Raw genomic sequence first — 16,906 nt, forward strand, 5'->3', positions numbered from 1 at the left:
TAAAGGCACTAATATAAATATATCATGGAAATCATAAATATAGAGCCATGAGAAAAATGAAAAATCACAAGTGTCTGGGTATCATATGAAGTACTACTTATGGCTATGGATGGATGGTTACCAGGATTACTTGCTGACATGAAAAAAATGAACACATGATTTGATCTGGAAAACCAATGTAAGGACTGACCTCAAAAATGTATGTATTTCATGAAATGTGGCTTTTTAAAACAGTCTTTCTATATTAATAGGTATCAATTTTACCAACATTTTTCTGGAATCACCATATGGGAAAAAAATAATGGAAACTGCTTTATATTTGATCACTTTACATTAGAGCTTATAAGAAATCACGAGTGGTACTCAATTCAATAAAAATCAATCACCTAGAAGTTTTAAAAATTACTAATGCCTAGACTCCTTAATAAACATTTGATTTTTTAATTGTTTGAGGTGGAATTAGAGTATCTTTTATAGAAGCTCCCCATTTTTAGGAGAGCTAATACACAAAATTTCACTTCTAAAAACTACATTTTACTCAACTATGCAAAACTTCAGTATCAAGAGAAAAAGGGTTAACTGGTGAGGGTTAAGTAAATTTTAGTTTGTATTTCCATATAAATTACGTTCTTCACACTGACCTTTTAAAAGTCATCATGAACACTCGTGCATTTAATTAACTGCAAGGTAAGAAAAAAAAATGGGAGAAAACAAAGAGTTCTTCCTAATTCAGCAAGGCAGGACATGTAAAATAATATTTGGGATGATGTAAAAAACTCCTAAGTCTTACCTTGATGAAGGCACAAACTTTGGAGTTTGTATATCATCTTTGTAAGTAAAAGACACAACCGCATATGGACACACATGTCTTGGTCTTCGCCTGAGTTCATCAAAGCTATACTCATAAAAATAATACTAAAAATAAGAAAATGCAAAATTAACTTCTGTAAGAAGGCAAGATGTACATAGTAGAATCTTTATTTGCCTGATTTTTGAGAAATATAACACCATTTAAAAGTACCTCTAACAGAAATGGTCTTTAAGCACGGCTTGTCAATTTTTTAAAAATAATCTGTACTTTATATTCATTTTATGATATAAAATATTCTACTTCTCTATCTTATCTATCTTAGATGCACTAATGGGTACTCTAAAAGCTTCCTTCTGAAAAGCTGACCGCTGGGAATGTGCAACAAATGCCCTCATAAAAATGTTACAAATGGACATTTGTAAGCTCCCAAGTCAGCCCAGAAAAGTCTATTTGATGCAAAAAAGTAAAATGCTAACTAAAGACACAATCTCAACCAAATCTAGCATTTTGTTCATTATTTTTTCTTGAGATTTTATTTATTTATTTGAGTGGGAGAATGAGCAAGAGAGAAAGCACAAGCTGGTGGGTGGGAGAGGCAGAAGGAGAAGAGATTCCCTGCTAATAAGCAAGGAACGTGACGGGGGACTTGATCCAAGACCTAAGCCAAGACAGACATGAGCCACCCAGGTACCCCTGTTTATTATTTGAAAAGAAAAACATATTCTTGGTTCCAACTGCAGACCAAGCAGCAAAGAGGTGGTGGAAGAGATTATGAACACAGGTGACAAAGGCAGCTAATTCTCTTCTTTCTACCCATCTACTTCTCCCCTACACCTATTCACAATATTCATTAGGGTTTTGTGACTTGCAGACTAGTGATTTTCATTAAAAAAAAAAAAAAGTCCTAGTTTACAAACAAAGCATTGTCCTTCAAAGTCCATTCCCTTGGGAAACTACTAATTTCAATAATGTTGTTGCTGCTCTAAAAATGCCTGAAAATTTTTTGGAAACATCAAGCTGGTTTACAAGTTCTGTTAGAAAAATACTATTTAAAAGTTACTGAATTCTGCAACTACTGTCCAAAAAGTAAAATCAAATGAGCCAACCCAGATGACTCTGATGAATACAATTTTTGCTAAAAGCCCCCAACAATATGTCTTGCCCATTCAGTCTTCAAAAAGAGTAAATTATACTTCAATTTAAAAAAGTTTCACTTACAACTGAGTGTTTAAAAAAAAAGAAGGAAGAACAAATTTTATTTTACATAAATAAAGTGAAGATTAAAGAAAGAAAAAAAAGAGCATCTCCAGAGGTATTAGTATACCACTCCTTTTCCCACACAATTCATCTGGCTATATACATTTTTTATACATTTGTTAAAAAAAAATAAGATTCATTACTTTATACAGTAGCCTCTCCCATACCCGCAGTTTCACCTTCCAGTTTCAGCTTCTGTGGTCAACCATAGTCCAGAAGCAGATGTTCCTCCTTCTGACAAACAGTCAGGAGGTCAACAGTAGCCTAACACTATGTCTAGTGCCTACTGCCTGTATCATTCACCACATTTCATCTCATCACGCAGGCATTTTATCATCTCACATCATCACAAGGATGAATATAGCACAATGAGATTTTTAGAGAGAGAGACCACAGTAATTTTGTAGTCTGTTATAATTTATTATTATTGTGATTAATCTCTTACTGTGTGCTTAATTTATAAATTAAACTTTATCATAAGTATGCAGGCATAGGAAAAACATAATATATACAGAGTTCAGTACTATCCACGGTGTCAGGCATCCACCAGGGAGCCTCAGAAGGTATCCCTGAGGATAAGAGCCGGGGGAAGACTACTGTAGTCAAAAATCATACAAAAATATAATGACTATAATTTGGCAAATACACACTTTTTTACTGTATATCAATTATATCTGAATAAAGCATAAAATTCTAAGTTTGCATCTTAGAAAAATGTAAATTAAAATAAATAACACCTATCAAATCAATAGTATAAAATTACATGAATTAAGGTAATTCAAGGGGCTTCAACTTTACCCCTTGAATTTTTAAGGGGATTTTATTAGGCAGATCTTTCTAGGCCAGAATTTAGGCCAAGAGAAGCCAAAGCTTCAAAATGAAATGAGGTGTTTGAAGACAGCGATCATACAAAATGCCAAGTTGGAAGAAGTAGACTAAGGAATCTCAGTATTACTCTGTAAATCTAGGGAGCCATAGTATGTTTCTGAGCTGTTTTGAAAACACTGAACAAAGAGCAATGAGAGACACTCTGGTAGTGTTATATGGAAACCAGAGGTTAGACTGATGTGGTGGCAGAAGGTACAGAAAGGGAAACGATTTAAAGGATTTGGTGACAAACAGATATGAAGTCATAACACTGAAATGAAACCAGGTACCTACCTGAGTAAGCTCATAGGCTCTGTAAGCCAAAAGTGATGTAATTCTATTGGCATTCTTTGACACATGACATTCATGCTTTGGTGTTGGGTCCAAAGCACTTTTATTTAATATAGATTCCAAACTTTTTACACCCATGGGGTCGTATATACTCTTTATTTTACCCTAAAATAGACAAAACCTTTTAAGTTTAAGACTTAAAGTTTAAGACCTAAACTTAGTTATTGACTATATATATAACATTATAAAACATAGATCACCTATGACAACAGTTCTTTCCTTTAATACCTGGTAACACTCAACACCTTTTATCAATGTTGAAGCAGTAAAAAAGACAATCATGAAAAAAAAGTCTGTTTGAATTTGCTTAACAAGGAAAAAAAATTTTATTTACAACACCATTCACTAGCCTAAATGACATTACCAACATATTACTCTTTTCATTCTTTTCTTTGGAAGGGAAATCAAATAGATCAAAGATGGCAAACCACTCTCAAAAATATATACTAAACTAAGCAACCTCTGAATTTAATTTAATCAAACTCCTACTAAACACAGGGCCAACTAAAATCCAAATCAAATGTTGTCCTTGATATATAAAATGTAAATGTTAAAATTACCTTCATTATTTTAAAAATAACAACATCGCCCACAGCCCCAGCTTCCAAAGGATTAGCTTGTAATAAATCAGCATACCTAGAAAGATAGATACCTAGCGAAGAGGGAAAAATTAAAGAATTTGAATAAGGGCACACATACACATACCCACACACAAATTCCGGTTTTAACCTAATGATGAAAGATAAAAGGTATGACATATTAAAAAAAAAATAATGACAGTAAAGATAGCTGATATTTAACGAAGACAGAAAAAGCAAAAACAAAAAGAACCAGAAAAAAGCAAAAACAAGAAGAAACAGAAAAAAAAAACAAAACCCAAATTTCTCAAAATCACCAGGACTAGACTGACTTTAAGAAAGAAAAAAAAAAAAAGAGAGGTAATTTCTGATCAATTTGAAGTATGCAAAATCAGAAACAAAGGGCAAAACTAGTTTTACATTATAGAACCTGAAACTATCCTCTTCTAGGAACATAACAAGGCATACATGAATTTAATTTTCAGGAATGCAGCAAAATTAAATAATGTATGTTCCAGTGGCAACTTAATAGTAGATAAATGGGAAAAAAAAAAAAAGATTACCCATGGAAGGACTGCCAAGAATTGTTATTTTGGACTGGCCCACCTGTAATCCTTTTTCACATATGCTTTGGACCTAAATAAACAAAATAGTTCATCTCACAATCATTACATTACAAACATGAAAAGATAATTTGTAAACTTGCTCTAAATAAAACCCAAGCTTCTAAACTATGTAGGTTCTACATTAAGGAATTTTATATATATGACAGTTTATAACTAAATATCAATGTGAACCTGGCTTATGCTTCCAATGTAACCATAGCTGGAATCCATTTTCGTTTATACTAGGTGTGACAGATAGTCAAAATTCATGCCACTCACATATATAAACTTCCCTTTTAGAGAGAATTAGAACTGGCAAAATATTTAAATAAAACTTCCACCTAAACATCTTCAATTGAAGGAGAAAAAAATGGTTCCCAGCACATATAACAATATAGAAGATAATCTATTTTAATAAAGGGAAGTTTATTCATTATCTAGCACATCCTAAGGAAAGAAAACAGGTTTGGTCAGAGCATTTGAAAAGCAAATTTAAAGCAAAAGTACATCTGAAAAGCAAATCACATGACAATGAAATACCTTGCCCTACTAAATCATTTCTTCCATTTACACATCATATCATTTATACTAACTTATAAAATACCAGTTTATAATTATCAAGTGTATTCTTACATTCAAAACTAGTAACTTACAATGGAAATATCTTCAAATCGTTTAAGAGTTAACTCACCTGGTATCGATCAACCATAAGAAATGCATAGGATTCTGAAAGTTCTTTATCTAAACGACCATCAAACTTCAGTTCTCTTCGCTTTTCTGTGAACTAAACAAAATTAAATCTATAACAACTCCTTAGTATGTGATTATGTCTTTCAAGCTAAGATCTTCAGTAATTTTATTCCTAAGAAATCCAAAATATAACCAAAGTAGAAATTATGTTTTCTCTCCCTGTGATTTCTGTGCTTCAATTTTTTTCCTCATTCTAACTAGCTCTTTACCTCATAATAATCAAATAAGCATCTAATGTTTATCAATTTTAACTAAATTTCTATTAAAATTTTACCACATTCCAAATCTCCCACAAATTTTTCATGTTTTAGTTACCTTTGGATCTCTCAGTTTACTTAACATGATGAACTGCATACAGTAGGTGATTTAATAAATCTCTGCTGAATGACCAACTTTTGGACTATAAACTCAATTAGAACATGGAAAAGGTTTCATTTCTTTATAACTATAGCCTCAATGCCAACTATGTAAGACAAGCTCCATACGTATTGCCAGGATAAAAGAAGCGACTTTGTCTAAGTATAACTAAACTGCAAGTCACCCAAAACTGACTTTGACTTTTAGATACAAGCAAACAGATACATATTCAAACTATGGAGCTCACATCTAACAGATTTATATGCAGTATTCAGGCCATTACTGATGTTCAGTAATATGATTAATCTATCATTAGAGTAAATTTTCATATAAAATTCATTAAAATTAATAAATAACTCCTATCATACCATGAAACCAAAACAAACTATCAAGGTTTTAATTTTCTTGGGGAGCCAGTAATGTCACAGATTCCCTCAAAACTCAATTCTGGTAGCACTGGGTTAACCAACACACAAAAGTACAGAATTAATAGTATTTCATGTGCATTAGGAAACAATAAACACATAAAATATTGCTAAACATCTCATTTATATTACCTCAGAATTATGCATTCTGGCTTTTCCTAAAAATATTCTAAATTTGTACATGAAACTTAATACTTTGTTTATACTTTTCCACTAAGAATTTCTACTAGTGATATTAAGAGAATTCTACTCCTAGTCAGTAATTGGGGAAAAAAATTAAGCACATCTTTAAAAAATACACATTTGATTTCACTAATTATCTTCCAACTGAAACATAATACAGATTATAAATTTCATTTAATAAGCACTTAAAAGAGCAAAGGGCCTTATAAATTTATAATTAGGCCATTATACAGTAAGCTATTCCTATGCTTAAGATTAATTTTTAATAAGTTATTTTACATAATTGAACATTAATTTATCCAGATAAATAGTGATACATCAATATTTAGAAGAAAAAAGATGTCATTTAAAACTTGTTCTCCTTTCCATAATTTGGCTTTCCTAATAAGCATTTTTAAAGAAAAGGAACATAAACCAACTTCCAGGCTATTAACTGGTTCTAAAGAATCTTACAATAAGCACAATTTAAAACATACCTCCTTTTCCAAAAGTTCATTATGTATCAAGCAAGCACGTTTGTAGTTAAAATTTGTTACCGAGGTTGGTTCAAGGTAAGATGAATGGAGAATATTTAGAACATCTTCGAATTCTCGAGAGCCTGGAGTTAATGGCTGAAAAAGTGCTAAAACAACAAAAAAATTAATTTTAACATTATTCCATCTTAAATGTAGTCTCTTAAATTTTGTGGTTTTTATAGAACTTCTAAGAGAAGTTGAAAAAACAGCACCAAAGTTATCTTATTTTGTGATATTCAAAAGAGATACTTATTAATTCACTGAAGGAAAATTACAGTCAGTTGTCTACATTGACCAGTTTCTTCAGCAATGAGCAACTGTCATTACAGATGAAGACAAGGTTACAGTTTTGCAAACCTTAAGAATGCTACATTAGGCAAGCTAAATTGCTTTAAACTCTCACAAGAACGAACCTGTACATATCCTCAACTTGTCTCCACTTCTATCTTATGTTACACTGAAATAGTATGTCTAGGACCATTTATTTCAGCAAACTAAATGTTTACAGCATAAATGAACGCATAAAAACATTTAAGACACTTAGGTGTCCATAAAATTATTCTATTTTCTTTTTAGAACTAAAGTTAGAATAAAATATGCTAGATCCATTGGCTTCTTGTATTACCAACAAAGTAGTAGAACATTTGTTATGAAAACGTAGTAAAACAGAAAGATGTAGAGCTTTGGAGTCAAGCCTGGACACAAATATCAAATCTAGCATTTATTAGCTTTGTGGGAGAGTCTGGGTAATCAACCAAAAATAAGCTCAGTTCTCTCATCTATAAAGAACCCTAGTCATCCTAATAACCACTAAATTCTACATTCCACACATGAGACAACACATGAAAAAACCTCTAAGCACAGATAAAATTGTTTATTCTCTCTCTCCTAAATCTATTCCACACCTCCACTTAATTTTTAAAATACTTAAAAGTCAAATATCCGATTTGTTTGATTACTGGTCTAATAATTTCAAATTTCCACTTCATGCTTACTTAACTTACTAATTTCAAAAGTCTAAACATATAAATGCTCCCCAAGCCAAAAAAGGAATCACTTATATTTCACTGTATATAGAAGCATCCATAGAACTTACGTAATACTATATTTACCTTAACTTCTTTTGAGATACTATTTCTTAACAGTGAATAAATGTCAGTCAAAATACTTTAAGGCTACTACTAAAAACAGTGTTCTGCTTATACATATTCTTAAAGATACTAGAGAGCAGCTAATAAACTGTTTACTATTTTCATATATAGCATTAAGCTTTAAAGGACATGATGTCAAATAACCTATCCATACATCCATTTACCAACTGCATATATATTACAAAAGTGTTTGTAAAAATATAACATTCAATAATAAAATGTATGTAAACAGTTCCTACTACTTTGGGCTCCCACATTAAAGCAAAGATAAAGCCAACGTACTTATGATGCAATAGACACTAACTAGGGATAAGCAGGGGGAAAAAAAATCACTCAAAAAAACATACTATTAAATATAAAAATATGTCCTAAATTCAAATTTGGAGATGAATATACTCAATAATCTATTGATTGTTAAGGTCTACAGGATCAAGAACTGTATCTGCTTTGTTCCTTACTCTATCATATGCCAATAGCCAGAACTGTGAGCACTGGCCCCCAAGTAAGTTGAATTAAAATTAAGTAAGTTAGTAAAGAAAATAAGAAAAACTTTGTCAAAGATTTTTTAAAAAACTGAATACAAATATATTCTACAACTACCAAAGTATACTGCTATCATCTTAAGTCTTAAAAATTCAACAATTCAGTAATATGTAAAACAAAATGAAAGCTTAAGAGAGGAAGAAATACAGCCTCATTCAAATCTGTTTTACAGAATGTGGTAGAAAAAAACATCTTTGTGACTGTTCCCAACTAAGTTGGGAAAAACTTGGCAATGAAAACAGCATGTGGAATAGTCTTTATAGGCTTTCACATCCAAAATGAGTTAAGTATGATTTTAAAAATTGGGTTTTATGAAGGTCTTTTTGTTTTTAACAAAGTGACTTCAGACATCTAAAATGCTCCCCGCTAAAGTACCATATGGCTTTAAACTTCTATGAAATTTTACATGCTTACATAAATTATTTTATTTTTTTAAGCTGTCCCAATACTACTTCCACCATTGATCTAATCATAAATGAAAAAAATTAAATTATATAAACTTATATAGAAGTTAACATTCCAATTCTCAGAGAAGTACTAAACAGTTGTTTTATTCCAAGGTATGTCCTATAGTCATGTCAAATGTACTCAAGTGGACTGACGGGCGGGGGAAACTATAGACAAAAATAGAGAAAAAAATGCATATGTCCCAGGTATTTTATATTTTAAACGATTCTTTTGGCTTTACTACTTAGGCCAGTTATAATTTTCCCTCCTCCCAGTCATCATTTCTACAGAAGTAATGTTGTAACTATTTTTAAGGATTTCAAGTCAATGTGCTGATAATAATTAGAAATTTAACAAGTGTATGTTCTGAATGTACATTCCCTCACGGCCTATTTTATACTTAATAATCCTCAACCCTGAACATCCTTTGGTCACTTCTCTTAAAGAGAACACATATGTATCATAATCTTAAATTATGGGTCATTATCTGAGGCAGTAGTAAACAACCCTGCAATTATCCCAATGGGGAAAAGAACATTTTATACAGTAATTATTTCACTTAAAGTATCCGATATATTTTTCTCTGGATTTTGACAATTACTGAGTCTAATCACTAGCAGGTCATTATTACTATGCAGATACTATACTAAGTGCTTTACACGCATTATCTCATTTAATCATTAAAAACTATCCTATGAAGTTCAATTATACCCATTTCACAAATGAACCTAACAGCTAACAGCTAATATGGCCCAATGTTACATAGTTAATGAATAAACAGGGCAGGTGGGATGAAAATTCAGGCTGCCTAGCTCCAAATCTCATATCCTGAGGTCTAAGTAAAAGTCAAGATTTATGTATGTATATATAAGAGCTGAAACTAATTACAGAGCTGGAAAAATTAAATCGTTTCTTCATTTTAGATCAAGAAATCATATAGAACACTTAGACACAAGAAATTAGGTGTGAAAGGAAAAGAACTTGACGTCCAGGATTATGCTTTCTACTTCATGTGTCTTCTGTCAAATCTCTTTTCTCATTTCAATACATTTAACAGGACCAAAAACCATCACACTTTCTTTTTTGGTTTATAAAGGTTAACAGAAGTAACAATAGTTCCTTCACACACTGAGAAACATATTGCTTATTTACAAGATTTCTATCAAATACATGTCAGACACATGGGTAATGAGTTGACTTACATAATTCATAAGCCTTCTTTAATGACAAAATTGATTATAGATGTTTTATGGGACTCAAAAGCAGATTTAGAAAGACATTAGGAAATTATAATTCAGACAAGGAAAATGACTGTATCACAGAATTAGAGCCAGAATCCAGGTCTCCTGACTTTGTATTATCCATACTATTTTTTTTTTTAAACTGGTAGAATACAAAACATACTCAATTTAATGTTATATTTAAGCAGCTGGAATGGACATAAATTTAGGTCACGAAACAGCTTGGTTCCTTAGTCAAAGGAACATTTCTTCCAATTACTTTTACCAATTTACTTAGTTCAAAGCCATGTATTAAGATGTGCATATATGTAAAATAAATCATATATACATATATGTAAAAACAAGCTAACTTTTAAAATAAAAGACCACTGTTACTAAAACACATAAATAAAACAATGTGAACTACACATTCCAATTTAAAGTAATTCATGGAAGAAAAGAAAAGAGCCCAAAAGTGGGCTCTGGATCATGTGTGTTCTGTAATTCTCTGAATCTCTCTACTGGTATTGATTAGAATACAACAAATATCCATGTTCTTCCCAGTAACTTACTTGAAAGGTTTTAAAAATCATTTTTCTTCAGTCTAATAAAGTTGCTAGACATAATACCTTTGGAATGGAGGTTTCATCTCTAATCAAGATTGAACATACTGGGGTGCCTGGATGCCTCAGGTCATGATCCTGGGGTCCAGGGATCAACCCTAGCATAAGGCTCCCTGCTCAGTAGAAGTCTGCTTTTCCCTCTCCCTCTGCCCCTCCCTTACCCTCCTGTGCTCTAATAAAGAAAATCTTCAAATACATATACACACGCATACATACATTTAAAATAGTGCAGAAAGGAAAAGAGAGACAAGTACAAATATGAAACTGTTGACTTTTTCTGGCTTAGGGAATAAGTCAAAGAAAATTTTACTTCTATTACTTAAAACATATACACACCGATCAAATGTTTTGTATGGGTGACTAGATTCTGCCTATACTTCCCTGCTTATTTCTATATAGGGAAACCTACAGTACTTAGAATCCAATCATCCATATACAACTACTAAACACCATGCAAATATCCTTAAAGGAGACTTTGCCCCCAAATCTTCAAAAAGACAACTGCAAATTTTGTGGGAAAAGATGGTTATTGGGGAGGAGAACTAGCCATTAATTCTGCTAGACTAGACCAGTATGGAAGCGAGTATATGAGTAGTCAGTCTTGTGCCCCACAGAAAACATTAACCAATAAAACACTTTCCAGAGAGTGAATCATCACTATTTCATTCCCCAAAAACTTTGGAAGGAAAAATTATATCAAATTACCAATTTTAACTTGCTTTTAATGACTTATAGTATTATTAGATTTTAAAGTAAAAAAAAAGGCAAGAGTGAAACATCTACTGACAAAATGCAATTGTACAATTTGGTTAAACGTCGTAAACAGTGCCTCTTTACACTACAGAAAATAGCCCAGCCAATAAACACCACAACATATATCAGAGAGTAAATTTTACTCTTTCAGTCAATAGTTACATCACTTAATCTGTCACTACTGATTAAATGTGTTAATTTCATAATGAATGTAAGTTCTGAATCTCAAAATACCCCAGAGATGAAGATATACTAAATATTCCTAAACATAACAGAGGTTAAAACCTTTTTTTTAATAGAGATCAAAAGCTAACAAAAACACTTGTATCACAAAAAAAAGACGACTTGCTATAGTTTGAGTAGTGGTAAGTACTATACACCTAAGTTCAAATGCCAACTCTACCTTTTTTTGTATGACCTTGACAAGTTAATTGACTTCTCATTACTTTGGTTTCCTCATCTGTAAAATGGGAATAATATCTACTACGCAGAATTGTTGAGATTTAGTTAATATGTACAAATTGCTTTAAACAATGCCTACAACTTACTAATAAGCACTATAAAGTGTTTGCCAATATTATTAATTAGAACGGAGGCATTCTGGATGTTATGCTATTGTCAAGACCAAAAAAAAAGAACTTGAAGTCAGCAAGTCATACTCACACAGTACTTAAGGTATCAAAAATAATCAAGTCACAATGTTAAATTTCACTAGAAAAGCATAGTTACAAGCACAGGCCTGCCATATTAAAATATGAATGCAAAAGAATCTTTGATGCTGAAAGGTTCAGAGGTATCTACTGAAAAAGATCTAATATTTCATAAGAGACTCACATGACCACAACTAAAATCTAGCCAAATCTGGTACACAGTGATACCTTTCAGGAGGTGATTTGGAGATGCAGTGTGAAACTAGCAGCACCTGCTGTACTATTTCTGATAAAGCATTTTTTTAATGATGGGAAAGTTCAATTTTCCTATTAAATTCTATCACCAAGCACGATCTACTTTCAGCTTGGACAGGATAAAGTTCATAGTGGTAAAATAGCTGCTTATTTAACTTTTATAATTAAGTTGTTACTGCATCATTGAACAGCTGCTTACTGCATAAATTATTTTCACTAAATATGAAAAAAGTCTAGTGTGTTTTATAACCTCCCTGACAAGACAAAGGTTGACAACCTTTGGCTTCTAAGTGAAAACAGGAAACAAATTTTCCCCAAGGAGCATCAGACTCAGGGGAGAAAATTAGGTTTTGGATTTCCTAATTCCTCAATTATGTTCACTTTTAGTGTGTTCAAATAAAGCCTATTTTACAGCAACCTCTGGATTTACCTAATTTAAAAAACCACATGTAAACACAATGCCTTTCAACATTTCCTGGTGACTTCTCTCATCTCAAACCAAACTATGAGGATTTCTGCAACATTCTGGTCCTATCAAAAGTTAAGAGATGGTAAATCCATGGTTTAAGATGTACCATAAACCATACTCTTGGGCACTTACAAGAGAAAAAAATTAAAAGACGAAAAAAATGGACTTCAAAGTTTTATTAAGCTAGGAACAAGAAAAAAAGCTCAATCTCCTACCTCCTTAACAGAGCCCACCTGAACGTACTTTCAACCTATTCTCTGCCAATTGGTAATTTAGGTTGAGCATCTGAATTTCCTCATATAGACTCTACCATTCATCTTAACTAAATAAACCAAAGAATTGACAGCCCTGACCTTTACAAGTATCCTCCTGAACTCTAAAATACATTAATTCACTTAAAGAAATTTCTAGATACATTCCTCATGCTAGCGGGCAAAGGTAACTTCATTTTTGTCAACATCATTTCTCACACCAAGGATTTCCTTGGCTTTGTCATGGAAATAGAAATTAACAGTTTGACTTTATTTGTATTTTATGGGTAATAGGCTCTAACAATTTCAGTTGTGCAAATGGAGATGGGTAAGCAATGGAAAAAGGAAACTCATGCTTAATTCAAGATTCCAAGTCTTTACACTAAGATTTAAATTACAAATTAAAAAGTTTCTGCAAAAAAAAAAAAATCCTTTCATTTTCCAATAAGTGAATCATGAAAAACTGAGCCAAGCAGTAAAACAAAAAGAAATTTTAAATTGACTAAATCCAGAATATCCTAAATCACTGGATAGTCAAAAATAGTATAATAGAAAACGGTAATACTAATTTTGATCTCCATTAGAAATATGTCATAATATAGCATTAAATTTTAAAAAAGGTAAAAGTAGTTCATGTAACTGTTCCTATATTGGTTCCACTATCTAGACTGGCCTTTTAAAAAAACAAACCAAAACCAAAAAACAAAAAAAAACTGAAGTCTTCTCGTCTGCAAGATCAAGTTGGTGACTCTTGGGCATAAGCGAACTTCTATTTTTTTCCACAGGGAAATTACTGCACCAAGAACCTACCTTCCCATTCTTCGGAAATACAAGAGAAAACATACTGAAGTTTGGATTTAAAGAGAAAGACCTATATAATCTAACTCTTCAAAAACAAGGGGAAAATTCTATATGGAAATGAGGTGTGATGGAAAATACCAGTGTGCATGGATCACATCTAATGGAGATTTCTTAACAAGAGGAGATGCTGACATCAAGCAAATTTCAAGTAGACAGAGCTGAAGAATTTCCAAAGGGAGAAGCACTTGTGGTCCTCTGAATGCAATGGCCTTGGAGAAAGCCCCAGAATCCATGGCCAAGGGCTATTTCCACAGTGAGACTTGTCAGAAGCATCCTTAGGAGGACACACCAGCTTCTGTGCCTTCAGGGGCTGGGAGGGAGGGGCGCCGAGCACCATCTTTCCTCTCTGGGAGCTGCAGCCTTACGGACAAGCTACTTCCAACTTCCACGGGGACAGGGGGAGCAGGGGAGCGTGGTTCCACCGCTTTCCTCTCGCACCAGGCGCAGCAGCTGGGTGGCCGTGGCAGTGAGGGGAGAGGCGGCTGGCGCTGCATGCGTGTTTACGTGTCTCGGATGGGTGTGGGAAGAAGAGACAGAGAGGTTCTAATGAAAAGATGGAGGGGAGAGAGAAAGAGGGGTTGGGGAAGAGGGGAAGCACCACCTTTCTTTTCTCTGCTCTTCCTGGGGATCTGAAAACTCCTCCTAACGGGTCTTTCGGGCTCTTCGGGGCCTTTGAGGAGAGCGGCCGCGCCCGCCTCAGACGAGTCCTGAGGCTGCTCGTGGCTGACGCTCGGGGCGGCCGAGGCCGCAGCGGTTTCCTCAGGCCCGGCGCCGCCGCCGGGCTCCGCGATGCTGAGGCCGCCGCCGCCGCCGCCATTTTGTGGGGAGGACTCAAGCTCCGGAAGCGCCTGCTTCATCTCGTCGTCTCCGCCGCCGCCACTTTCCCAGCTCGCGTCCGTCGGCGGAGAGGCCTCCGTCTCCCCAGCAGTCGCCATCGCGCCGGCGTGCGGAGCTCCGGGAAGCTTCTGCCGGCAAGGTCGGCGGGGGTGGGGGGAAGGGGCGGAGGGCAGGCCTCGCCACCGAGCTGCTCTCAGCCCACCCACCCCCTTCCCCCCGTGGCCGCGGGTCGCGGTCCCGACCCAGCAGCCTCTCGGGGGCCCCAAAGCTGGCGCCCCAACCCCGCAGCCCGGCCCCAGGAGCCGCTCCTCGCTCTGGCAGTTCTTCTGCCGGCCCCGCCACTCAACGTGCTCGCGTCGGGGCCGAGAGGGGGCGGGCCCGCCGCGGGCCGCTCCGCCAATGGGGGTGCGGCGCCCGCCTCCGCGTGTGAGGATAGACGGCGCAGGGGGGCGGAGCCTCGGGGCGACCGAGCCCGCCAAAAGGGGCGACGGCAACGCCCTGCTAATATCTCGACGCCGCGGACCGCTTCGGGGTGGACAGAGTTTAAGGCGAGCTGCAAATCCCGGGACCGCTCTTGGCCAGCGCTGCAGGGGAGGGAGGTGCGCCTGGACGGGTCCCGCGAGCCCAGGCGTCGACTATCGTAGTAAGATAACCTCTATCTCCGCGCACGAGTTTCCTCCACCAAAAGAGGACTCAAGCAGTGGATGCCGGAGGAACTGTGAAATATTCACGTGCATATGTGGGCCTGGAGAGGAGATAAGACAATGGACTACAGCGATAACAACCTGAAAGCCTCCGAGCCCCGCCATCTGCCTTTCCAACGGGATCTTGCATCTTTTCAATACTGCTCCCCGCCCCCTTTGACCTTCAAGGGTTACAACCAGTGGCATGCTTCCAGCCCATAGTCAATACCTGGGATCCTTAAATGTGACTTCACAGCCTAGTGTTAACGGAATTTGGTTCTGGGGAATTTAAAGGGAGGGAGAGGGGGTTGCTGACTTCTAGACATTTTTCGTTTGATGTTTTGAGTTTTCCTGTATATATTAAAGAAATCTAAAGAAATCTAGAAGTTTACCGCCACATTAAAAGATATACAGCAGGTGGTCGGTCGCTCTCCCTTAAAACAATTTGTCAAGAGGAAGTGGTTTTAAACACTTGATGCTAACTAAATTGAAACTACTATTATGGGTTATCTTGAGTACAGACAGTATTCACGGGGTGCATTCTGTATGCCAGGCACTGGACAAAGCAGTATACATGCTATAATCTCCATTTAATCCTCACAACAACAGATATCAGGAAGGTCTATTATGCACAATTTAAATAAGTGTTGCAAGACATTGAACAATTTAATAAAATCAGAATTTGAAACCAGATCTATTTAACTCCGACAGAGTACTTGCACTTCACTGCTTTTTCTAAAACTTCATCTTCACAGCAGGATTGCACCTTTAATGAATTTTGTGGATGAAGAAATGAGGATAGATATTTTGCTCAGTCTTCAAGCAGCAGGATCAGGATTGAGACCCAGATCTCCATTTTCAAATTCCCGCTGTCTCCCTAGGAGTTGACTGACCAAATTTATATAATTACAATAAAACCCTGGTCCTTGCCACCTGGGTACTACTTGAAGAGCATTTCCCAAGGGCAACAAGAAAGTCAGATTCCTATGTCCCATATTAAATAACATCCCAGCTAATATGGAAAAGCTAATCAAGCTTGGTCAATCTATTTGCATCAGCTCTGTAAATCATAGGAAAGTGAGTTTCAAACAATCACTCCTTTTATTACATGGTTAATGTAAAAACCTTTTTAAATACTGATGAAAACACTAGGGGCTATGTTGAGACAAAACACTACATTATTTTAAGTTAAAAATAACCTTTTAAACTTGGGGAAAGAGACTTTACTTAATATAAAAGAGGCTACAGAAGATCAGAAACTCAGATGTTGAGGTCTCCAGATGGTAACTCTCTTTTTTGTTGGTTCATTAAAGACATCTCTACAAGCTCATTTGTATAAGATTTAAAGATAAATAAGCCCTAACTAAAGGCTGGTGCCATTATTCAAATAACAGGCTTTTGTCATTTGCTCAGCAAAAGCCAACTTTACCTGGAAAGTAGAAACCCTTAGGCTATGAATAAGGC

The 16,906-nt window shown here is 35.4% G+C and overlaps 1 protein-coding gene across 1 annotated transcript in view; it reads right to left on the reverse strand.

Moving 5' to 3' along the window:
* The window catches only part of TASOR (transcription activation suppressor), a 46,615-nt gene extending 31,655 nt beyond the window's left edge, over positions 1–14,960 (reverse strand). Inside the window, exons 1-7 of the mRNA XM_032868498.1 lie at positions 14,524–14,960; positions 6,661–6,806; positions 5,161–5,253; positions 4,428–4,500; positions 3,847–3,938; positions 3,230–3,391; positions 791–915 (exon numbers count right to left, since the gene is read on the reverse strand). Coding sequence (XP_032724389.1) covers positions 791–915; positions 3,230–3,391; positions 3,847–3,938; positions 4,428–4,500; positions 5,161–5,253; positions 6,661–6,806; positions 14,524–14,857 — 1,025 coding nt within the window. The 5' untranslated portion in view covers positions 14,858–14,960. The remainder of the gene's footprint in view (positions 1–790; positions 916–3,229; positions 3,392–3,846; positions 3,939–4,427; positions 4,501–5,160; positions 5,254–6,660; positions 6,807–14,523) is intronic.
* Positions 14,961–16,906: the final 1,946 nt, after the last annotated feature.

Source organism: Lontra canadensis, unplaced genomic scaffold (assembly GCF_010015895.1).
Source record: "Lontra canadensis isolate GAN:19392208 unplaced genomic scaffold, GSC_riverotter_1.0 scaffold35, whole genome shotgun sequence".
NCBI lineage: Eukaryota > Metazoa > Chordata > Mammalia > Carnivora > Mustelidae > Lontra > Lontra canadensis.